Raw genomic sequence first — 25,467 nt, 5'->3', positions numbered from 1 at the left:
TTCAGGGCCAGCCTGGACTACAAAATGAGTTCAAGGCCAGCCTGAACTGCATAGTGAAAGCTTGTCTTAAAAAGATAAAATAAAATAAAATAAAATAAAATGCTATCTGTCTGTGTGTCTCTCTGTTTCTCTCTCTCTCATTGCTTTCGCTGTTTTCCACCAGCATGAACTGTTGCCCCTCTACCGTGTGCCACCCTGCCTTAGAGCCAGCCAGTTATGGACTGAAGCCTTGACAAATTATGAGCTAAATACACCTTTCCTCACTTAAAAAAAAAAAAATACAAGTAAAAAAGAACTTTGTGTAGTGGTGACAGTGAACATCCCTGTTTTTTTCCTGATTTTAAAGAGATAGCTTTCAGCTTCTCCATTTAATGTGATGTTGGCTGTTGGTTTGTCTTAAGTGGCTCTTATATTGAGATAAGGTCCTTCTATACCTATTTTCTTTTTTTATGTATATACTTATTTTCTTCAGGGTTTTCACCATGAATGGGTATTCATTTTGCTAAAGGTCTTTTCTGTGTCTATTGAGATCATTATGTAGTTTTTGTCTTTGTCTTGTGTATTACATTTATTGATTTGTGTATGTTAAACCATCTGTGCACCCTGGGATGAGTCCTACCTGGTCATGATGTATGATCTTGTTGATTTGTTGCATTCTGTTTGCCGGTAACTTGTTAAAGGTTTTTGCATCTATGTTCATCAAAGGAATTAGCCTGTAGTTCTCTTTTTTGGTTTGTTCCTTGTCTAGTTTTGAAATCAGGATAGCTATCTCTAAGAATGACTTTGGAGTACTCTTTCCCTTTTTTTTTTTTTTTTTTTTGGCAGGGGTAGTCTTGCTATGTAGTTCATGCTCGTCTACTCACTGTGTAGTCCAGGCTGGCCTCAAACTCCAGGAGGTCCTCCTGCCTCAGCCTCCTGACTGCCACTCCTTCCCTTTTAGTTTCACTAATGAGTTTGAGGAGTATTGGCGTTAGATCTTCTCTAAAGAGCTTGCAGAATTTGGTAGTGAACCTATTGGAACCTGGGCTTTTTTTAGTTGGTAATTTTTTCCCCTTCAGTTTCATTGGCCGATATTGGAGTATTCAGGATTTTTTGTTTTGTTTTGTATTTTTGTTGAGACAGGGTCTCACTGTGTAGTTCAGGCTAGCCTTGAACTCACTATATACTCCAGGCTGGCCTTGAACTCACAGCAATCCTCCTGCCTCAGCCTCCTGAGTGCTGGGATTACAGGAATGCACTACTATGCCTGGCATATTCAGGATTTTTATATATTGTTGGTTCAGTTTTGGTAATTCATATATATAGGAATCTATCCATTTCTTCTGAATTCTCCATTTATATTGGAGTACAGGTTTTCAAAGTATAGTAGTTACTAATGAACTTCTGGATTTTGGCAAAGTCTGGTTTGATTTCACCTTTTCATTTCTTTTCTTTTTCTTCTTCTTTTTTTCTTGACTTTTTAAGACAGGATGCCATTATACAATTCAGGCTAGCCTTGAACTCACTTTGTAGTCCAGGCTGGCCTTGAACTCATAGGATTCTCCTGCCTCAGTCTCCCAAGTTTTGAGATTACAGGCATGTGCCCCTATGCCAGTCTTGCCTTTTTCATTTCTAATTGCATTGATTTGTGTCTTTCCTTTTTTTGGTAAGATGGGCTAGGGGTTTGTCTATTTTGTTTATTCTTTCAAAGAACCAACTGTTTGATTCATTGATTTTTTTTTTTCTAATTTTATTACTTTCTGACCCGTTCTTTATATTTTCCTTCTTTGTACTATCTTTGGATTTGGATTTGGATTGTTTTTGTTTTTTCTAGGATCTTGAGATGTATTATTAGGCTATTTATTTGGACTCCCTCTGTTTTACTGATGCAATCAGATGCATTCAGGGTGGTATGCCCAAAAACTCCATGTTCTTCTGGTGTGGGCATTCCCAGCTATAAACTTTCCTCTTTCATTCTTAGGGCTGCTTTCATTTTGTCCCCAAAGGTTCCAGTATGTTGTACTGGCATAATCATTTGATTCTAGGGACTGTGTAATTCCTTCCAAGACTCATTGATTATTTAAGAGAGTATTGTTTAGTTTCCATGCTTTTTGTATAATGTCTGAGGTTTCTGTTGTCATTGATTTCTAGTTTCACTGCATTATGGCCTGATAATATGGTTGGTATAATTTTGATGCTTTTACGTTTACTTAACTTGCTTTATGGTCTAGTGTGTGGTCTATTTGGAGAAAGTCCCACGTGCTGCTGAGAAGAATGTGTATTCTGTGGTTGTTGGTTGGAACTCTACAGATACTGATCAGGTACCTTTGTTCAAAAATTTGGTTCAAGTCTGATACTGCTTTGTTGAATTTTTTTTTTGTGTACTTTTTCTATTTGTGACCGTGGGGTGTTGAGGTCCACCATTATAATTGTGTTGATATTTATGTGATTTTTTTATGTCCTATAGTGTTTGTTTTATGAAGTTGACCGTGCCTATGTTTGTGCATATATGTTTACAAGTGCTATTTTTTCCTGTTGAATTTTTCCCTTAACAATATGTAGTAACCTTCTTTGCCTCTTCTGATCATTTTTGGCTTGAAACGCCACATTGTCTGAAATTAGGATAGCTACTTCTCTTTCTTTTTCTTGGTTCCTATTGCACAGAAAATTGTTTTACATCGTTTGGTGTTTAATCTGTGAATTTCTTTTTGAATTAGATGTGTTTTTTTGTATACTGCATTGTTAGGTTTCTATTCTGCCAGTCTGTCTTTTGACTGGGGAATTGAGATCATACACGTTGTTATTACTGAAAGCTGTTAACTTATCCTATCGTTGTTTTGTTTTATTTTTCTGTTGCTGATTTCCTTTGTGTTTTTTCTCTTTTGTGCTTAGCTGCTCACTGCCTGTTGTATTCATTCCACTAGCTTTGTTGTTTCTTTTTTTGTTTGTTTGTTTTTTTGCATTGTTAGTTTCGTTGTCTCTTTCCAGGCTATCACTGAGAAGTTTTTTTGGAGCGCTGGTTTGGTGGTCATGTTTTCTTGAGGTTCTCTTTGTTGTAGAAATACCTTATTTCTACATTAATTGTGAAAGAAAGTTTTGTAGGACCTATACATCTGGGTTGGAAGTTGTTATCTTTTAGGGATTAAAACACTTTACTCCAAGCTCTCCTGTCCTTCAAAATTTGTGATGAAAAATCTGTTGTAATTCTGATGGGTTTACTTTCATAATTTGTTGCTTTTCTCAAACAGATTTTAAGATTCCATCCCTGTGAGACTTCTGGTTTTATTTTGACTATAGTATGATGTGAAGAGGGTCTCTTTTGATTATGGCTACTTGGGATCTCATATGCTTCACCTATCTGTATGTTTAATTCTTTCTTGGTATTTGGAAAGTTTTCTATTATTTCTGTAAATAGGTTTTTTTTTTTTACACCCTTTTGCTGTTTTCTGATTTTTTATTTATTGTAATTAATCTTAATCTTCTTTGCATCATCTTTCAGCGGTTGGATACATTTTTCATGTTCTCTTGTTTTTAAGATAGCTTTGAGTAATTGGTCTTTGAAAGTACCTCTGTCTTCTAACTCTGGTAGCGTATCATCACATTCATCCCATCTGCTGCCTGTACTTTTAATGCAACTTTTAATCTCTGGGATTTGTTTGGAACCTTTTCATGGACTCTGATTCTTTGCTAATCTGGTCATTTATGTATTGTATTGTTTAGTTTAGTTCAGCAAGCTTTCTGTTAGTGTTTTCTGTAAGCTCCTTGATCATTTTGTTTAACACTTCCATTATCTGTTTAGTTATATCTTCTGTGATCCCATGAAGCACCTCACTCACTGATCAGTTTTTTAATCTGTGCTATCCTTTTGCATAATTTGCTTGTGTGACTTTTGCATTCCTACCCCTTCATCTCCCCAGAATCTGCCTTGGGTGAGTTGGGAGTTTTGGGAGACATTTTGTTGCCTTGTCTTCTCTTATTTCTGTTGTTACTTTGTTTTGTTTTGTACTTGTGTTTGTGGAAAGTATTTGTTGGTAGAATGGAGTTTTCTTTAGTTAATATGCTTTTTCAGTAATATACTCTGGGCATGGCTAATTATGGTCTTGCCTTTGTCCTAAGACGCAGCACCTCTGTTAATTTGGGAGGGGAGGGTGCAGTACAATTGGACCAACACCCAGTTATCTGGGAATGGATCACAGTATTGTTAATGTAACAAAGGTAATCCGTTGGTTGGCATACAAAGAAAACCTATTAATAGCAACCCTCAATCAGCAAAAGTAATACTGTCAAAGGCAAACTGTATATTCACATACTATAAGAACCAATAATGTACCACCCTTAACCATAGAAAAGAAAGCCACAATTATAGTGAAAACACTAAGATAACCCAGATATTAACATATAACATCTATATAGACCACCAAAAAAGTACACATACTTCAGGAAAAGAAAAATTTCTTCAAGTATTTTTTTTTTGGTACTGGGAATTGAACTCAGGACCTTGTGCTTCCTAGGCAGGCGCTGTGCTGCTGAGCTATGTCTCCGGTCCTTGTAAGTATTTTAATACTAAATTTATTGAACCATCATGAGATTAGTACAAGTTACTTTTGATCTCTGCAATTACAAGAGGTGCTCAAAGTGTTGGCTATTGGCATCCAGACATTTATGAGTAGGGCAAGTTTCTGCTCTTGGTCACTGAGATTGCTGCACCTGCATTTTCAATTTCTTTCTAAGGGCCAGAAGTGTAGTGGGTTTTCTACAACATAGGATATCCTCTAGGGTTTCCCATATGAGGGTAATATCTGTTGAAAAAACATCATACTATATTTCTTTTCCTGAAGTGTGCATACATTTTTTTTGGCGGACTTTCTTAAGTACTAAAAGCAATAACTGTACCTCCACTAATGATGGAAAAGAATTAAATAATAATAACATAGAGTTAACTATTTGAAGATTAATAAAGCTTAATGGTTATATTATTAAAGATATAAAGAGTTGGGAACAGGAGAATATTAGAGGAATATTTTGAAAAATTAAACAATAGGCTATGAAAAGCTGAATAGCGAAATGAGGCAAAGGATCCTATTGAGTAAAAGGGTATTTGTAGAATTAGACAAAGTGTAGAAAATTTATCTGATTTTCTAAAGGCAAAATAGAAGATAACAGAAAAAAGTGAAAAGAAGACAAAGAAAGAACATGGAGAATAGATTAAAAAGATTTACAGATAAGGAAGGGAGTTAAAAAAAAAGTAGGAAAGAGAAAAAATTCCCCGGACCTGTATGAACCAGTGAAAAATAAGGAGGAAAGAAAAAAATATCTATAAAGAAAGGAACCAGGCGTGGTGATACATGCTTGTAATCCCAGTACTCAGGAGGCTGAGACAGGAGGATCACTGTGAGTTTGAGACCAGCCTGGGCTACAAAGTGAGTTAAGGCCAGCGTGAACTGCGTAGTGAGACCCTGTCTCAAAAAGGCAAAGAAAGAAAGAAAGAAAGAGAGAGAGAGAGAGAGAGAGGGAGAGGGAGAGGGAGGGAGAGAGAGAGAGAAAGAAAGAAAGAAAGAAAGAAAGAAAGAAAGAAAGAAAGAAAGGAAAAAAGATTCAGAAACAGAAAAAAACAAATTCTCTGTATTTTTGAATGGGTGGTTTTTCTGTTCCTGCAGTTTTGGAGCCCAGTAATTCATGGTTTTCTCCACCTTGCCTTTTGACCTATAGGAGCAAAGCCAATTTGAGAAGTTCATAGCTTTAGTTAACTTATAAGTGAAACCTTGCCCTTTATACTGTTTGGAACATTTGTGTTTTAATGATGGTATTTTTTAAAAGGATCTTAAAGTTAGGATGTTAAAAATGATATGAATTAACTTAGTAGTGTATTGTTGTTGGATAATCTTAGATGAATTGTTATACTATTCAATATTAGGAATCTATAAAAAGGTCAGTATATTTTTTACAAAGTACCTTCTCTGAAATGTGGATGATAAATATATAGGTAGAAATCAGCCATCTCAAAGCAAGACAGAGCGCACTCCAGGATGAGCTGCTGAAGCTGCAGCCGGCTGCTCATGCAGTGCCCGCGGGGGCTGGCAGTGCACCGGCACCCACTGCATCAGCTTCACTCAGCTATGCGATCCCTCATGGTGCTTCAGCTGCTTACGATGATGACATGGACTTTGGAGACCTGCTCTCCTCACAACAGGAAATAAACAGATTGTCCAGTGAAGTCTCAAGACTTGAATCTGAGATTGGCCATTGGAGGCGCATTGCCCAGGTAGGTAAATTTGGATGAGTTTTAAAAACCTGGAGTAAGTAAAAAGAGTGGTGCTGTCCAGGAGGCTGTATGTAGAGCGTTTGGTATCAGAAATGCTCCTGGGCTGGGAAATAGAAACCCTGTATTGCACTTGTAATTCAGCCAGTGGCTGAGTGATTTTGATTTGTCTTTCTCTCAGTTTCAGTGTTCTTTTCTGTACAATATTTGAGAAAATTTTTAAAAAACATTTAAAGCAACCAAGCTATTTGTGAGCCATCACCTCTTCCCCTGGAAACTCTGAGGCTTCTGTGGTGGGGACACCAGGGCTCCAAGGAACTGTGTGTGACTTGGCTTCCTTGCGGTCTGTCTGATTTTTGTTAGCTCTAGTGATATAGAAAGTGAAAATCTGGTGATTGATGTTAACAAATATGTTAAACTACTTTGTGTTGGTTTGTGCATTAGAAATTAAATGCTTCATATTTTGGTCTTTAAACTTTCTTCCAAGAAACACTTTTACTCATACATATTAGATTGTATATGCAGTATTCTGGAATTGGCTAGTAGGCATGAGACTTAGAATAAACTGGTACATTGTTTGTTTGGCTTTCACTTCATCAGTACAAGAAAGAAAAATAGTATAGAAGTAAGGATATTTTCTATCTTTTTGTGAATGTATTTTATGAAAAGGACAAATCTTATCAATTCAAATTACCTGCTTGTTTCCCACATTATTAGACATTCCTAATGTCCAAAATAAACAGAGGGCATCTATCCAGTTTGTTACCAAAAAGCTTTGATTCTTACACTTCATTGGAAGAGTGACCTGGAGAACTTGATAATATTGTACTTTTCATGTCCAGCCTTCAGAGATTTTGATTTTGGAGTCTATTTTAGAGCCTTAGAAATTGTGTTCAAACAAATAAATACTCGCAGGTGATCTGATCATCTGAGTCACATATTTTAAGAAACATTACTTAGGGTAAAAGTTTACAGGGAAGAAATGGGATTTTTGTATGTTCACTTTAGCACATCTTGAATGCCTAGTATTTGACCGACCTGTATTATAATTTAAAGGTGAAAAAAGCATATTTGGGACTTTTTAGGGGGCTTAATTTCCTAGCCAGTCATAATGAAAATTAATATTTATATTATACTATGTAAGATGCATATCTATATTATTCTTAATACCTATGTGATGTATTTATTATCTCTATTTTACAGATAAGGAAATTGAAAGTTATTGCTAAGAATAATTTACTCATTGTCCCGGTGATTAAAGTTATGAGTCAAATACACATCTTTTGACTCCAAATCTTGTGTTCTTTCCATTGCACTATGCTTTGTCTTTCAGCTTTTTTTTTTTTTTGGTTTTTTTTTTTTTTGGTTTTTCTCCGGTACCGGGAACCGAACTCACGACCTTGCGCTTGCCAGGCAGGCGCTTTTGCCACTGAGCTAAATCCCCAGCCCTGTCTTTCAGCTTATTAGCTCATTAACATGTTATCTAGCTTTTGGCTCATTAATATATTATCTAGTAAATGTTAATAAAGTTAAATGAGTGCTTATTAGCAGATTCGGTGGGTAGTGGGGAGGGAGGGTGGGCAGAGTTTGGTCAGTTATAGTTAGATGGGAAATAAAAAGTTATAGTTAGATGGGAAATAAGTTCTGGTCTTCTTTTGTACAATAAGGTAACCACTGATAATGATGTATACTTCAAATAGCTAGAAGAAAGGCTTCGAATGTTCTTACCACAAAGAAATGATAAATGTTTGAGATGATAATGTTAATTATCCCCTCAATATATAGTTACTAGGTGTCAGTTAAAATGTTTTTAAAAAGATAAATGCACGCAACATACAGCTTTGAATGAGAAGAAAAGAATCCAAATTCCTTTTATTTTCGTTTTTTTTTTTTTTTTCCCCCAGTTACGGGAGCTGAACTCATGACCTTCCACTTGCCAGGCAGGTGCTGTGCCACTGAGCTAAATCCCCAGCCCCTTCCTTTTATTTTTTTGTCAAACCAAAGATTATTCTATTTTAAGGTAGAGATACAGACCTTTTCAAAATAATTTCAAAAACAGTTTTTCAGCATTAACATTGGATAACCTGTTGTAATTTTCTTTCAGAAAGCTGCTTGTTGCCCTGTTTACACTTTGTTAATATAAGTAAAATGTTCCTTTTTTTCTATCTTTATTTTATAAAACTGTTGTTTCTCCAATTAGCAAATTCTCAAAGAGAGCATCTTTTTTATTGTGTGTTACTCTCCAATGGACTAGGTTTCTTTAAAAAGTGCTTGGTGTTCTTTAATGAGAATCTGTCTGAGAAATATCCCATTATTGAGAAGTAGCTTTTAATAAGTTTGTAAGTTTTTGTTTAACAGGAAGATTGGTACAATTGTTTTCTAATTCTTTCTTTTCTGACCTGTAAGACACAAGGGACATACAGCTCTGATCAAAGTGAAATCTGCAAACTGCAAAATATTATTAAGGTAAGTCAGATTTTGATTGCCAGTGGTAGCTATGCATCTAAACGTCTGTATATTAAAAGTATAGACCTAAATTAGTAATACTTTCAGTTGTGAAAGATTATATGCATTATGATATTCAGTTTTTAACTATTTTGAATCATAATTATTCCTTATGAGAAATAAGACACATAAAAAAATATATATATATATTTTTTTGTTTGTTTGTTTTCTGGTACCGGGAATCGAACTCACAACCTTGCGCTTGCCAGGCAGGTGCTGTGCTGCTGAGCTAAATCCCCAGCCCCAAGATACATAAAAATATTTTGCTGAGTGTCCCATGCCTATGATCTCAGTTGTTTGGGATGCTGACACAGAAGGATTGCAAGTTGGAGGCCAGCCTGGCCAACTTAGTAAGAGCCTACCTCAAAATAAAATAGTCTGGGGATATAGGTCAGTGCTAGAGTACTCCCCAGTACTGTAAAAATTTAAAGTAAATCAATCAACTAAAATATCTCTCGAAAATCATTTTGAAGACATTTTATATGTCTCCATTGTAGCTTATAAAACTACCTTTATTAAAAAAAGAATTCCAAAGAATTGTTGTTTCAAGTGTTAGGGTTAAAGGATATTGATAAAATACAAATATTCACTATAGTAACTGTTTTACCTTAGTCGTAGAATTATGCTAGTTTCTGTCAATTATTTCTTTTAAGAAGAATCTTAGTTCCATATATTTATCATGGCAGTGAGTAGTTTTCAGTATTGAAATTATGGTCAGATATATCATTATTAGCTTTAGTTTTTGATTTACTATTATTATAATACTAATGTGTGTAAGTTCCCCAGTCAGATCTTGGTTTAATCCTGGCTATAGTGTAAGCTGCTGTGCTACTTTGGGCAAGTTACTTACCCTCTCCCATTTTCTGTTTCACAAGTAAACATCAGAAGGCTGGAGAGATAGCTCAGTGACACAGGCGCCTGCCTAGCAAGCACAAGGTCCCGAGTTTGATTCCCAGTACCAAAAGCCAAACCAAAACAAAACAAACAAGTAAACATCGTAACAGCTACCTTGTAGGATTATTTTGAACTCTTACCTCAGTGCTCGCACATTAGTGCATAGTATTAAATAATTGACTTGTCATCTTAGAAAATAACAAATAAGTCATCAATTGTAATTCTTAGTTACAAGCAACAAAAACCATCTCCTGCTAAGTAAAGCAGAGGCATTTTTCATGAAGGACTAGGTGGTCTGACTATAGGACTGAGGAAAGAATTAAGCATTCTGGTGTCAGGAAGCGTAGGCATGTGACAGGGTGAGGAATCTACAGGGCACTGTGAACAGACTTAGGAGGATGCAGTTTTCATCATGTTTCCCTTCAAGATCCAGAGAGACGTGGGTCATCTCAATTTGGTAGCAAGGCATTGTGGTCCACAGGCTGGGAGCTCCACTGAGACTGACAAAAGGAAGGGCTGCCTAAGAGAATAGTGGTAGTCACACAACAGGTACAGACTGCCCCCTGATATTGCCGAAATGTGTTTTAGGAATAGGACCAGGGCGTGGTCATAGAGACCAAGGAAAAGATACTTTGGCTCAACTTTGTTACAGTGTTTTCTTGTCAATGCTCGCTCATTTAAAGTAGAAAAATGTGTGTGGGGGGGGAGGGTACTGGAGGTTGAATTCAGAGTCTTAATACTGAACTACATAATGAGCTACTAACCCTTTCATTTGATGGAATTTTTTTTTTGTACCAGGAATGAAACTCAGGACCTCATGTTTGCAAGGCAGGCACTGTGCTGCTGAGCTGAATCCCCAGCCCAACCGTTTCATTATTTTGAGTTAGGGTCTTACTAAGTCGTTAAATTGCCTAGACTGGGCTTGAATTCGTGATCCTTCTTCCTCAGCATTGCACAGTGCTGGGATTATAGTCATGCAACACCAATGCTGGCTAGGAAAACTGTTTTTGAGATATAAGAAAGGAGTGGATTTTTTCAGAATTGTCCTAATTTGGGAACTGTATTTAAATTCTTTTTAGAGAATTAATTTTAATAATGTTAAGGTTTTGGTGAAATAAGTAGCTTACATAAATTTGTTGATCATACATGTGGTTAACTTTGTTCTTAATTTTTCAGGAACTGAAACAGAACCGAAGCCAGGAAATTGATGACCACCAACATGAAATGTCAGTGTTACAGAATGCACATCAACAAAAACTGACAGACATATGTCACCGACACCGAGAGGAATTAAGCAGCTACGAAGAACGAATTGAAGAACTTGAAAATCTATTACAGCAAGGTTATTGGTTTTCTTAATTTCACATATTTGGTGATGTAATTAAATGGTAAATTTATCACTCTAAGACCAGAACACTCGTGTAAATGTAGACTAAGTTCTAAGTAATGAAGGAACGACTAATTTTGCTCATTCGCCAGAAATTTCCAGTGAGGAAATTTTGCTTCTGTGGTAAACAGTTCCAGTTCACATAAGAGTTTGCATTGTTTGGTGATGATACTTTGATAATAAGTGATTAGAGATGTTTGTACTTTCCCACTTAGATACATAGGCTTTTTGCTACTTGATTCAATATTTCTTCAACTTTTTATTTCTTTAAAAGTGCTCGGGCCACTGTGCTGTCTCTTGCACGGCAGCCCGCCCTCACACCCTAGGGTGTACTCCTTTTCCTCCTGTTACTTGGCCCAAACTCACTCTGCAGAGCCTGTTTCTTTTCCTACCTTTAATAAAACTTTGCTACTGTTAAAAAAATGCTTAGTTCATTATAACAGTTTAACTTAATTTAATCTGGTAGTTGTATATAGGAAGATATTTAGTTCTTGGTACTTAATATTTGACATCCTTCATGTTGTTTTTTTTCCAGGTGGCTCAGGAGTTACAGTAACTGATAACTCTAAGCTGTATGAAATGCAGAAAACCATTCAGGGTCTACAGACTGAAAAAGTGGAATCTACAAAAAAAATTCAAGAACTTGAGAATAAAATAAAAGACATAAATAAAAAATTATCTTCTGCTGAAAATGACAGAGACATTTTGAGGAGAGAACAGGAACAGCTAAATATGGAAAAGAGACAAATAACTGAACAGTGTGAAAGCCTGAAACTGGAATTGAAGACTCATGCTATGAAACACAGTGAGACTGTGACAGAAAAGGAAAGAGCCCTTCCACAGAGTTCCTCCCGGGAAGAAGTGTTTAGCCCGCAACAAGTACTGTCTGGTATAAAATATTTGGAACTTTTTTCAGACTGGTATTTCATTGAGTTGTTTTAAGAGATACACAATTGAATTGTTGAATACTTCATGAAAATGGAGTATTTGCAGAAATGACTGTGTAATTTGATTAGTATTGTTTGGTTTGGATGCAGTGCATAGTTAACAGATCACAAATCAAATTTTCTACTAAAGAGAATTAAGTACTACACCTAATACATCCTTCTTTATTCTTTAGGTATTTATATGGAGACAGTGTAGATTTAGACACTCAAGAGGCTGAGGCAGGAATTTGCAGTGAGTTTGAGGCCAGCATTGGCTACATAGTAAATTCAAGGCCAGCTTGAACTACATAGTGAGACCCTGTGTCCAGAAATAAATGAAAAGAAACCATGTAGATTTCTGGGAAATGCGTATTTTCATAGACATTGTTATGGGGAAGTATGGGTCTGCTTCTTTTACTCTGTATGGAACTGAATACTTTTTGTAACTCATCAGGGCCCAGCCTCTCCCAGTAGGGAATGCAGCATTTTATCTTTATTTTTATTTATTTTTTTGGTCTTTTTGAGACAGGGTTTTGCTATGCAGTTCAGGTTGGTCTTGAGCTCACTTTGTAGCCCAGGCTGGTCTCGAATTTGCAATGACCCTCCTGCCTTAGCCTCCAAAGTGCAGAGATTATAGGCATGTGCCACCACGCCTAGCCAAGCATTTCATCTTTAGAAGTGGATTGGTTACCTTTTGAAATAATTACCTGTATCAAAGCAAAGGCCTAAGTGATAACTACCATAGGTCTTCTACCATTTTCCATGTTCAAGATGATACTTTGTTATTATACCAGTATTTTGTGGTATAAAATATGAGGGTTTTTTTTTTTTTTTTGGTATTGGGAATTGGACTCACGACCTCACACTTGCCAGGCAGGTGTGCCGCTGAGCTATATTCCTGGCCTAAAAAATAAGTATTGAATGAAGTAGATAAAACTCCACTATTCAGTCACACCAGGAAAACATAATAGAAGCTGTTTGGCTGAAAAGGTGCATTTTGTTTTGCACTGTGTCCTCTTCTCACGGTATAAATTCTAACCTTCACGAACTTGTTCATCCTGTTTGGGAACTTTGTGTACTTGGGATCCTCCCACAGCTTTATCTCCTATCCAATTCTTTACCATGAGCGTCTGGTCTGGTTGGCCAACTCTCTACTAATCACATGGATTTTCAAACTAAATGTCAAAATAAAATCATCTTCCTCTCTCCTCCTTTCCCAGTCTAGTAGCATTTAGTAGTCTCGCAAAGCAGACTACCAGAGTTGTCACAGAGCAAGTTGCTTCTCCCTCCTTGCGTGATGGTTCAGGATGGCATCCTGGGGGAGCTCCAGGCTTTCTCACAGGTGCCGCAGTCCCAGAGCTGCCATGGAGGCCCAGGGAAGGCAGTGCAGTGGGTTCTGGACATCGTTCTCATTTTGCTTAAGTTTTAGTAGCTCTGCTCTTTTATAAAATAAATTTATGTATCAGGTGGTTCCTTAAGTTTATCTGCTTAAAAGGAACTATTGCTCTAGTCCTTTCCCTCTTTTCCATTTCCATTGCCACAGAATTCCTTCAGTATTGCGCCTTTCCTTTGTTTGCTGTGGCAGATCTCATAACAGAGAATAGGACAGTGATTAAGAACAAAACTGGCCTGGAATTCAGCTCAGTCAGGAAATTGCTGTCTCTTAGCTCTGTCCCTTTTGTATTTGCAACCTTCTCTGTGTGGAGCGTCCCTATGTTTCTTTTAGCTGGTGTACTGATTTAGTGCAGGAGCAGTATTACCTTCACTGGAAGATCCCTGCACTGCCATTTCTCTGCCTCATTTGCTGCCACCAGTCTGGACTCGATGCTTGCCCTTTCTGCTCTCATGGCACCTTGTGTTTGCTGTACTGCGCTGTATTAACATCTTTACCTGTTCTACTTCCTTTCTGAGTTGTAAGCTCTTTGGCAGCCAGTTTTTTATGTAAGTTTTTTTCTTTATTGTTTAGGCCTGGCCTCATTGTAAATGGTCACTGTTTCCTGAGTGAATGTGAAATGAATTACTTCAGCTAAGCTTATCCTGCCTCTGTGTTCCTTTTCTGGAACCCCTTCTCTTTGTGGATCTATATGTAATGGATTAATATCTAAATCACGTTAGCTAATTGAGAGGTTATTATGTCATTGTGGAATAAATATACAAGCATTGCTTTTTTAGTTTTGTTTTCCTGTCGAATCTTAGACTTTATAGTACTTCCAGCCATCCAAACTGATGAACTCATCTTGAAACATAGTTGTATTTTCATTAAGGCAATAATTTTACTCATCTAGAATACAGTTATAATTTGTTCTCAACCTTCCACAGAGTTGGATTTTAACATGGTTTTTAACTGACATTTGTGTTATGATTTCTTTGAAACTAGACATACAAAATGACAAAATATGTTTCTCTTAAAACTACTGATTCTTGCCAATTGTGCTTATAAATATACTTGATTTCAATGGGGTTGCACTTAAGTGGCGCATAGTTATTAAAATGTTCTAAATAATTTTAATGTCGGTTCATCTACTGTTTTTACAGGTGCTGAAAATGAAATAATGAAACAGAGTAGTTTGAACCAGGTAAACTCATGTCATAAAAGAAAGGTTCTGGCATTGGTTAACTAGGAAAGTGAATTTTGATTTACTATAGTTATTTATTTTTTGTTTTTTCTTTAAAAATCCATGCGAACTTACCCTAAGAACTTTCATTTTAGTAATTTTATTTGTTGATTATTAACAACTATAAGTTCTTTTTGCACCATAAATCAACATATGTTAAAAAGTTGCATAATTAAAAAAATGTATATCTTCTTGAGATTAGTTTAACAAATCTTACATGTGTAGGGGCAACAGAAATACATCCCCTACCAAAATGAATGTGTTTTTATCTTCTTTAAAGAATTCAGGGGTTTGCTTTTTTTTTCTGGCAATTACTAGTTATTTTGTAAGTATATTTTTATAGTTTTTCAAATGAGGTGATCTTCTGTAAGTGTGTCTCAAATGAGTGCCTGGGTCTAGATGGTCCAATGTGATGCTCTTCTAATTTTTATGTATCACTGAAGAAATACTGAGTAGAAGTGCCCAGTTGTATAGCTAGCCTGCTGTTTTTTCAGTTGGAAATTTCTTATCTGAAAATGCTGCTTTAACATTTTTGCAGGATAACAATCTTGCTGAAGACAATGTAAAACTTAGAATGCGTGTTGAAGTCTTGGAAACAGAAAAGTCATCGTTGAGTCAAGAAAAGGTGGGTGCTATACAATTGGGGGAAGAATTAAAATGGGATTTGTATTATAGTTCACAGCTAAGGACCAGTTTATATCAAAATGGAAAATGTAGTTAGAGAGCCCCAAGAATAAAGCTGACCTCATTGACACTTGTCGGGCAAAGTTCAGAGTATGAGAGGCTGGCCAGAGTATATGTGTACAGATAAGCCACGAAGCACATAGCTTTGCTATGAGTAGAAAAGATAGCTAAAGGGCCTGTTTTAGTTCCTGTGAAGTCCTGTATGTAGCAGCATCCACAGGTGGGTCTGGAGGTCTGGGGTGTAGATGCTCTCATGCCCCAGAGTATATCTGTCATGGTAGACAGCAATTTCTTAGTGGTGAGGGATAAAGGTGGATGGATAGTGGTAGGAATGGAGTTTGTGTGTGTGTGTGTGTGTGTGTGTGTGTGTGTGTGTGTTGGCAGCAAGGGGTGGAATAGGGTTCTACAGTAGTGTCAGTCTGGGGTAATTTGTCTAGGACAGGTACTTAAATGTAGGACAATTAAAAGCTGATATTAAGTTAAAGGTCATTGTTGCAACTTAATTTAACTCTTGATTTTTGTATAGTAATACATATTTACTGATAAGTATATTTGTAATATCTCTAGGATAATGGAGAATGGTATAGGTAGAGTATCTGTCGACCCTTGGTTGCTTGATCTCTTTTCCTGAGATAGTAGTCTCTTATCAATTTCTAGTATGTCTTTCTGGACTATATGAGTGCACATTATGATTGCACCTATATATTGCTTTAAAGAAATAAAAATGTCAATATCTGAACATATTACTCTTATGTACCCTAACATTTTATTTTCAACGTCTTTGCATATTGATATGTAGACAGCATTTAAGTGACAAAATTCTTAAGTTTTATGTAGTGTCCTATACTTCTGGGGTACTTGACACCACTGTTTTTGTCCACTAAAGGCTAGTAGTGTTTCCCAGTCATTTATATATATATATATATATCTTCAGATTCTGTTCTCATTGTAGAACTTTCTGTATATATCAGCTGGGTCATGCAAGCTTTCCATGATTTTTTTTTTTTTTTTTTTGGTTGTTTTTTGTCTTTTTGAGACAGTTTCACTATGTAGTTCAGGCTAGTCTTGAACTCACTTTGTAGCCCTGGCTGGCCTTGAACTTGCAGCAATCCTCCTGCCTCAGCCTCCTGATTGCTAGGATTACAGGCCTGCGCCACTACTCCTGGCTCCAGGATATTTTTCAATTCCTTTTTTTTTTTTCTTTTTTTGTTAATGTGTTTGTGATACATAGTAAATAAATTCATCATGGGGAATTGACACATATGCTTACTGCATTTTGTTTCTTTTAGCTTTCTCCTTCCCTCCTTCCTTGTTATTTTTGGGTTCTGTAGCTATTCCTGATAGCTGGTTCTCCTGTCTTTTGATGTTTATTATTAGACCTCTATAACTCTTTGCTGAATTGCGTTTGCCATAGGCCTGCTTATTGCTTAAGAATGCCAAAAGTATATGTACTTTAAAGAGCCTCCTAAGAAAAACCTTTGTGGTTCCCTTAATGAACTGATAACTTTAGAGAGTGTTATCTCTATGTTGCAAATCTATCTCTGAATAAACTTTTGAGGTGAATTAAACGAGAATGTTGATGCAGATGTTCTAGTACAGTTTTTCTTGATCTTTTTTTTATAAGGGATTAGGTTATTTGAAGGAATTTGAGAATCTTAAAGTAGATCACATAAGTTTGATTTTTAAAAATCTTTATAAGAGCAACTCACTTTCTGAGACCCCTTCTGTCCCTGTTAGAAGCTTTTTCTCAATAAATTCTTCCTACTCTTAAAAAAACTTTATCAATGAAAGTAGGCTTTACAGTGATACATACTTTATCACAAACATAATCAGATGTTAAAGTAATGTTAAAACTCAGAACTGTTCGATTTCTGGGAATTTGGAGAGAAACATTAAATATAAACACCTCCTAATAGACTCTCAACTGTGTGTACAGATCCCTGTAGGAATGTCAGCTCTGAGAGAGGGAAACCTAGTCTGTGCAGTTAGAAGGAAAAGGAAGGTGGAAGGCACTTTCTCACATCAAGAGAAATTTTCATGTTCTGATGAAGCAAGTAATGTAAATTTCTTTAGTGAAGAAAAAGCCTCTTATTTGCTAATTAGAGAAGATAAACTTGAGTGAATGAGTATTGATTTTTCATTTTTATTTAAACTGTTGCCATTGGTTGTTGGATGTTAGAGAGTGGAAGTGATGAAAACTGGAGACTGGAGCCTCCAGAGAAGTCTGTGTGGTGAGGGCGGGAGAGGGCGAGCGGCAGTGTGATCAGATAGGACATGCTCGGGAAAGTCTTGCATGAAGAAGTTGGAGCTAGAAGGTAAGCAGACAGGTGTTACACCTCGTTTTGAGTCACAGAAATGTTTTCACTGGGAGCTGCAAGTACAAGTGAACATGAATGAAGGCTGTGGTTTGCTGTATTTTCATATATACCATTGCTTTGGTATTGTGCAATGTTTCCAATACAGAGCATTTAAAGAGGACACCCAAGCTTCATTTGTTGGTGTATGTTTAATCTTCTGATGTCTCTTCAGTTGACAATAGATGTTTCTTTGTCTTCCTTGATCATTTAAGGAAGAGCTTCAGATATCCCTCTCAAAACTGAGCAATGAATATGAAGTAATTAAAAGTACAGCTGTGAAGGACATGAACTTGGATTCAGAATTACATGACTTACGACTGATGTTGGAGGCGAAGGAACAGGAACTGAATGAGAGTGTCAGTGAAAAGGAAATGCTGATAGCTGAGTTAGAAGAATTAGACAAACAGAACCAAGAGGCTACAAAGGTAACACCACGTTAAAGACCAGGATAAGGCTGCACAGTGTAGCCGGTGGACGATATAGTGATTAATATGTAGAAATTTATATGTAATTTAATTGTGTGATTTCATTAGTATTTTTGTTCATTGATGTTCTAGTCAGAGAGATGAACACACTCTGTGCTAGATAGTATAATATTTTTGCCTCTGCAGGCCACATCATCAGTTGCAGCTAGGCAACCCTACAGCTGTGCAGTGTAGACAAATGAGTCTGGCTCTGTTTCAGTACAGTTGTATTTACAGAATTAGACAGTGGACCTGCTTTGGGCCACAGCCTTTAGTTTGTTAACTCCTGCTGTAGTGTTTGAGTTGAAATTACTTAGGGTTTTTTGTTTGTTTTTGTCTTTTTTTTTGAGACAGCATCTCACTGTGCACTTCAGGCTGGCCTTGAGCTCACTTTGTAGCCCAGGCTGGTCTGGAACTTGCAACAATTCTCCTGGCCCAACCTCCTGAGTGCTGGGATTACAGGCATGCACCACCATGCCTGGCCTAAGAGTTGAAATTATATAACATCTATTATTTACTTTCTGTGGTTTTAAACTCTTCCTAAAATGATTAGATGGACTTGCTATGCTTATAAATAATTTTGTAATGTTGCAATAGAAAGTTATTTTTAAAGAGGATTAGAAATATCTGAGGATTAGTCTTATGAATGAAATTTGCAAAATTGTTTTTCAGCACTAAAATGAAAAAAATGTTGCAAAATGACCATGCAAATGAATTTTTCTTTCAGCACGTGATTTTGATAAAAGATCAGCTGTCAAAACAACAAAGCGAAGGAGACAGCATCATACAGAAACTGAAACAAGAGCTAGATGATGAAGTAAAGAGAGCCCACCAGCTAGAAGATGACAAAATGAGCGTCATTCAAGAGTTAGACCTGCAGAGAGAAAAGTTAACTCAAAATGAACTAGTTCTAAGTGATTTGCATTTAACCAAGAAAAAGCTTGAAGGTGAACTAGCAGATTTAGTAGATCAACTAAGCAAAACACAGAAAAATAATTTAAATATCCAGAAGGAGAACTGTCAACTCAAGGAACATATAAGACAAAATGAAGAGGAACTGTCTAGAGTCAGGAGTGAGTTAACTCGGTCTCTTAGTCAAGCCTCTGACCGTCATTTCAAAGATGACTTACTTAAAGAAAGGGAAGATGAAGTTAGAAACTTAAATCAGAATCTTTTAGAAATAAAGCAGCTCAATGAAAATTTAAATAAAGTTGTTTTTGACCTTAAAGTGGAAAATGAAAAGTTGATTTTGGAGTGTGAAGATGTCAGGTGTCAGTTGCAAGACTCTATTGCTGGTAATAAACAAATTTCTCAGGAAAGAAGCACTGTTGGAGAGATTCTAAGAAGGGATAAGGGACAGATAGGAGTGGAAAGGAGTTTTTTGGAAGAAGCAAACAAGCATAAGCAAACGGTTGAGGAGCTGTCAAGTGCAAGTACCTCTGCCTTACAGTCGGAACATGAACGTTTACTTAAACTCAATCAAGAGAAAGACTTTGAAATAGCAGGACTTAAAAAGAATATTGAGCAAATGGCTAGTGAGCATAAGGAAAATAAGGAAGTTCTGTCATCTAGTTTAGAAAAGCAGAAACAGCTGACACAAGCTATAAATGAGAAAGATACCTTTATTGCTAAACTGAAAGAAGAGAGTTCAAAACTGCAGGAAGAATTAGATAAATGTTCTCAAGCTTTAAGAAAAAATGAAATTTTAAGGCACACCATAGAGGAAAAGGATAGAAGTCTTGGATCTATGAAAGAAGAAAATAATCATCTGCAAGAAGAACTGGAGCGACTCAAGGAGCAGCAGAGTCGCGCTTTGCCTGTGGCGGGGCCTAAAACCCTCGAGAGCGTCACCGAACTAGAATGTGAGGTGTCTCAGCTAAACGTAATCAAAGACCATCTGGAAGAGGAAATTAAACATCATCTAAAGATAATTGAAGATCAAAACCAGAGTAAGGTGCAACTACTTCAGTCTCTGCAGGAGCAGAAGAAAGAAATGGATGAGTTTAAATACCAACATGAGCAGATGAACGTCGCACATACCCAGCTTTTTTTAGAGAAAGACGAAGAAATTAAGAATTTACAAAAAACAATTGAACAAATAAAATCCCAGTTGCATGAAGAAAGACAGGATATTCAAACAGAGAATTCTGATATTTTTCAGGATACCAAAGTTCAGAGTCTTAACATAGAAAATGGAGGTGAAAAGCATGACTTATCTAAAGCTGAAACTGAGAGATTAGTGAAAGGAATAAAGGAACGAGAGCTGGAGATTAAACTTCTAAATGAGAAGAATATATCTCTAACTAAACAGATTGATCAGCTGTCCAAAGATGAGGTTGGTAAACTCACTCAGATTATCCAACAGAAAGACTTGGAGATACAAGCTCTTCATGCTAGAATTTCTTCAGCTTCCTACAGCCAGGATGTTGTTTACCTTCAGCAGCAGCTACAGGCCTACGATGTGGAAAAAGGAAAGCTGTTCGCTGTTTTAGATGAGAAGACAAGGGAAAACAGCCATCTAAAAACTGAGTATCACAAAATGATAGACATTATTGCTGCTAAAGAAGCAGCCCTCATTAAGTTACAAGATGAAAATAAGAAATTGTCCATGAGATTCGAAAGCAGCGGCCAAGATATGTTTAGAGAAACTGTTCAAAATTTATCTCGTATCATTCGAGAAAAAGACATTGAAATAGATGCACTAAGTCAGAAATGTCAGACTTTATTGGCAGTTTTACAGACTTCCAGCACCGGTAACGAGGGAGGTGTTAATAGTAACCAGTTTGAGGAACTCCTGCAGGAACGCGATAAATTAAAACAGCAAGTGAAGAAAATGGAAGAATGGAAACAGCAGGTGATGACCACAGTACAAAATATGCAGCACGAGTCAGCCCAACTTCAAGAAGAACTTCACCAGCTTCAGGCACAAGTTTTGATTGACAGTGATAATAACTCTAAGTTACAGGTTGACTACACTGGCCTGATCCAAAGTTACGAGCAGAATGAAACCAAGCTCAAAAATTTTGGGCAGGAATTAGCACAAGTTCAGTACAACATAGGTCAGCTCTGCAATACAAAGGATCTTCTTCTAGGAAAGCTTGATAGCATTTCACCCCATCTCTCTTCTGGCTTACCTAGAGCAAATACATCTGCTCTATCAAGTGATTCTTCTCAGTCGCTTCAACTAGAGATAGAAAAGCTAAGAAAATCAGTGCAAGAAAAAGATGCAACAATTAGAACTCTCCAGGAAAATAATCACAGATTGTCTGATTCACTTGTAGCTACCTCAGAACAAGAAAGGAAAGAATACAAACAAGCTGATTCGGAAGTTAAGCAGCTAAAAGAGAAACAAGAGGTTTTACAGAACTTACTTAAGGAAAAAGATCTCTTAATCAAAGCCAAAAGTGATCAATTACTTTCTTCAAATGAAAATTTCACCAACAAAGTGAATGAAAATGAGCTTTTGAGGCAGGCAGTAACAAACTTGAAGGAGAGAGTATTAATTTTAGAAATGGAAATTGCTAAACTAAAAGCAGAAAATGAAAAAATAGTAGAAGCATCCAGGGCAAAAGAAACCGAATACCAAGCATTACAAGAGACTAACATGAAGTTTTCTATGATGCTTCGAGAAAAAGAATTTGAATGCCATTCAATGAAAGAGAAGGCTCTTGCTTTTGAGCAGCTGTTGAAAGAAAAAGAACAGGTATGTTCCGGGTGGAGTTTATAGAAGGATGTATTAAACATTGTGTTACTTGAGTGTAATGTAAGCTAAACATTTTCTTCCAATTTTAAGAATATCTTTATGCTACACAGGTTGAGCATCCCCAATCCAAAATGTAAAATTTTTGAGTGCTGATATTACAGATTATAGACTTTCAGACTAGGATGACCAACCAGTAAAGTCTAATGAAATATTTCAAAATGTAAAAAAACCCATGAAATTAAAAATACTTTTGGTCCCAGTCATTTTGGATAAGAAATACTCAGTGTGTATTTTGATAATAATCAATAATATCTTCTTTTAAATGAGGAGTGTATGTTCCCAAATGATTTTCAAATCTATTTAATTTCTCAAGCATTTGTTCTTTCATTGTAATGTGAAAAAAGAAGTTAACTAAAAACTCTTTGGAAAATAATTGTGCTCCCTGTCCAGGAGTACGTGTTGAGGTCTATGAACGGAACATACAGTTTTGCCTTTTGGTTTCATCGATTTATCCTGAGGGGTTTATTACATGTATATATGTGTGTGTGTGTGTATGTGTGTGTGTGTATATTCATTTTTTTCTTTTTTAAGAGCTAGGGTTTTAGCCAGGCATGGTGGTGCACACCTGTAATCGCAGCCCTCAGGAGGCTAAGAGAGGTGGATCGCTGTGAGTTCGAGGCTAGCCTAAGCTACCTAGTGAGTTCAAGGCTAGTCTGAACTATGTAGTAAGACCCTGTCTCAAAAAAAAAAAAAAAAAAAAGAACTAGGGTCTTACCAAATTGCCTAGGCTGGCCCTGAATTCCTAGGTGCAAGTTATCCCCATGGCCTTACTTTTGCAGTGAAGGGTTATCTTTTTCTGTTTTGTTAATATGTGGAATGTATTCAGGGTACATTTTCGTTACTGTCTAGCAAGATACTATTCCAGACTTACTTTTGCTAAGTGGTTGCCAAATGTTCTTTTAAAATAGGCTGCATGTATGAAATAGCTTCCCTTTCTCTCTTTTGCTGGCCCCTTAGCACTGTTATTTTCCCTAATGGTTGTGCTACCCGAGGAATGGACACACACCCAGGAATAAACACGTTTCACTGATGATTTGGGGATTTGTGAACACTTTGTTATATGGAGTAATTCGGGGAGATTTTTTGCTTTTTGAGTTTCTTTTAAGATATTCCTAGCTGGGTCTGGTGGCACCAGTGCACGCCCATAATCCCAGCACTCAGGAGGCTGAGGCAGGGGATTGCTGTGAGTTTGAGGCCAGCCTGAGCTACAAAGTGAGTTCAAGGCTATCCTGAACTGCATAGTGAAACCTTGTATCAGAACACACACATACACACACACACACACACACACACACACACACAAAGATATTTCTAGCACCCAGTATGGTGCTGCGCACCTCAAATTCCAGTACTTGGAAGGCTGAGGCAGAAGAATCACCGTGAGTTTGTGGCCAACCTGTGCTACGTAGTGAACTCAAGGCCAACCTAAACAGTATAGTGAGACCCTGTCTCAATATCAGATCACCACAGAAACAAATTTCTAATAACTGGTCATGGAGATACATACCTGTAACCCCAGAATTCTGGGTAGCTGAGGCAGGAGGATCAAAATTTCAAGACCAGCTTTGGCAACTCAGCGACTTAGTGAGACCCTATCTCAATAAAAGGTCTAGAGATTGGCTCAATGTAGAGGTCCTGTGTTCAATCCCCAGTACTAAAAATAAGCATTTTAATGAAGCTTTTCTTTTAGAGTAGTTTTATATTTGTAGAAGAGTTGCAAAGATTATGGAGAGTACTCACATACCTCATACCCAGTTTATCTTATTCTTAGCATCTTGTATCGCTATAGTATATTTGTCAGAGCAAATGAGCCAATTGTGAGGCATTATTATTTACTAAAGTTCACACTTCATTCAAATTAACTTTTACCAAATGTCATTTTCCTGTCCCGTGCTGCCATCTAGGGCCCAGTTGATATTTAGATGTACCTCCCTGAGGCTACTCAAGATGGATGTTGTCTGAACCTTTTTTTGTTTTTGTGACTTTCACAGGGTTGGCTATGTTTTAAAATAAATTATTTAATAAAGAATATGTTTTTTTAAAAATATATTTTAACACTAGGCATGGTGGTACATGCCTATAATCCCAGCATTTGAGAGGCTGAGGCAGGAGGATTGCTGCAAATTTGAGGCCAGCCTGAACTACATAGTGAGACCCTGTCTCAAAAACAAACAAGCAAACAAGCAGAAATGTATTTTAACTGTGGGGCAGAGCATCCGGGTACAGGTCCTGGCCTGTGCTGTGGGGCCTGCTGGCCAGCAGTGTAAAAGCAGGGTGTGGATTTGGGCACCTCGAGTTCACCTTGGCTGCCTGCACAGCAGTCCATGGGCCATGCCCAGGCCCACCATCAGCGCTGGGACCTCTGCGTCAATGGAACTCTTCCCTGTGGAAAAGATGCGAAAGGCAGCCCAGCTAGGTTTTGGGGGAGTGTACATTCCAAATATATGTTGGTAGGTCTGGACTGTCATCTTTAAACCGTGGCTACAGGCTGTAGGCCAAAGCCTACATAAGCATCCACAACGTGTGTGCCTGAATGACTGGTAGCTTTGCAACTGAAGAGCAGACATGCATATTTTGCTCATGGCTCTGTACCGTGGAGAAGTTTGCCTCCATCTGCCTCACTGAACCAGGATGTGAGAATGATACTGCATCTCTTTTGACCTCTGCTGAATGATAATGAGATTGTCGATGGCTCCAAAGCCTTCATCAGTGGGAGTGGAATCAAACATCTGTGTAGTCATGTGCAGAACCAGAGGACCAGGCTCCAAAGATGTCTCATGCATCATTGTTGAAAAAGGGACCACTGGCCTCAGCTTTTGCAAGAAGAAAAAAAAGATGGAGTGGAACCTATAGCCAACCTGAGCTGTAATCTTTGAAGACTGTGCTATTCCTGTGGCCAAGAGAATTGGAAGCAAGGGACAGGGCTTTCTCATTGCCATGAAAGGACTGAATGCAGGGTGGATCAGCATTGTTTCCTGCTCCCTGGGGGCTTCACTCATCCTCACCTGAAACCACCTCAGTGTGTGCAAGCAGTTTGGAGCACCTTTGGCCAGGAGCCCATAGCTGCAATTCCAGTCGGCAGGCATGGCATCAAGGCTGGTGACTGCATAGCTGATGATCGGCGCTGCAGCAGTGGCTCTGCAAGAGGAGTGGGAAGATGTAATGGTCCTGTGCTCCATGGGTGAGCTGTTTGCTGCACAGGAAGGCTTTGCTGCCTGCAGCCAGGCTGTACCAATGCACAGAGGCTATGGCTAACTGAATGGTTATGCTGTTCAGCTGCACATGTGGAACTTGAGGTCCACCAAGTTCTAGAAGATAGCAAGTAGTGAAGTGATGATGATGGTCTCTCGAAGCCTGCTTCAGGAGTGGCACCCATGCTTGGTGTCTGGCATGGTGTTCATTGTGTAGCTTCAGTTAAAGTTGAACCCCATGTGGGCTCCAGGGTTCCAAATGAATTATGAATTAGATTGAAGGGCAGCTCTTCTAGGGTAGAACCTGCACTGTGTGTTAGTGCCAGGATTGGCTTCAGACTGGAGCGGAGTCCTCAGTAGAAGTGGGAGAGCTGCCCTGGTAAGAAATGTCGCCAAAACACTTACCACCTTATTTTTATAATTCTTTTTTTTTTTTTTTTTTT

General features: G+C 37.5%; 1 protein-coding gene across 1 annotated transcript in view; it reads left to right on the top strand.

The window, feature by feature from the left end:
* Window positions 1–25,467, top strand: part of Trip11 (thyroid hormone receptor interactor 11) — a 66,623-nt gene that overhangs the window by 16,163 nt on the left and 24,993 nt on the right. The window contains exons 4-11 of the mRNA XM_013517219.1: window positions 5,963–6,241; window positions 8,645–8,704; window positions 10,814–10,979; window positions 11,560–11,913; window positions 14,486–14,526; window positions 15,104–15,190; window positions 17,819–18,031; window positions 18,798–21,773. Coding sequence (XP_013372673.1) covers window positions 5,963–6,241; window positions 8,645–8,704; window positions 10,814–10,979; window positions 11,560–11,913; window positions 14,486–14,526; window positions 15,104–15,190; window positions 17,819–18,031; window positions 18,798–21,773 — 4,176 coding nt within the window. The remainder of the gene's footprint in view (window positions 1–5,962; window positions 6,242–8,644; window positions 8,705–10,813; window positions 10,980–11,559; window positions 11,914–14,485; window positions 14,527–15,103; window positions 15,191–17,818; window positions 18,032–18,797; window positions 21,774–25,467) is intronic.

Source organism: Chinchilla lanigera, unplaced genomic scaffold (genome assembly GCF_000276665.1).
Source record: "Chinchilla lanigera isolate Chin_1 unplaced genomic scaffold, ChiLan1.0 scaffold00037, whole genome shotgun sequence".
Taxonomy (NCBI): domain Eukaryota; kingdom Metazoa; phylum Chordata; class Mammalia; order Rodentia; family Chinchillidae; genus Chinchilla; species Chinchilla lanigera.
This window is presented reverse-complemented; position numbering and strand designations above follow the sequence as displayed.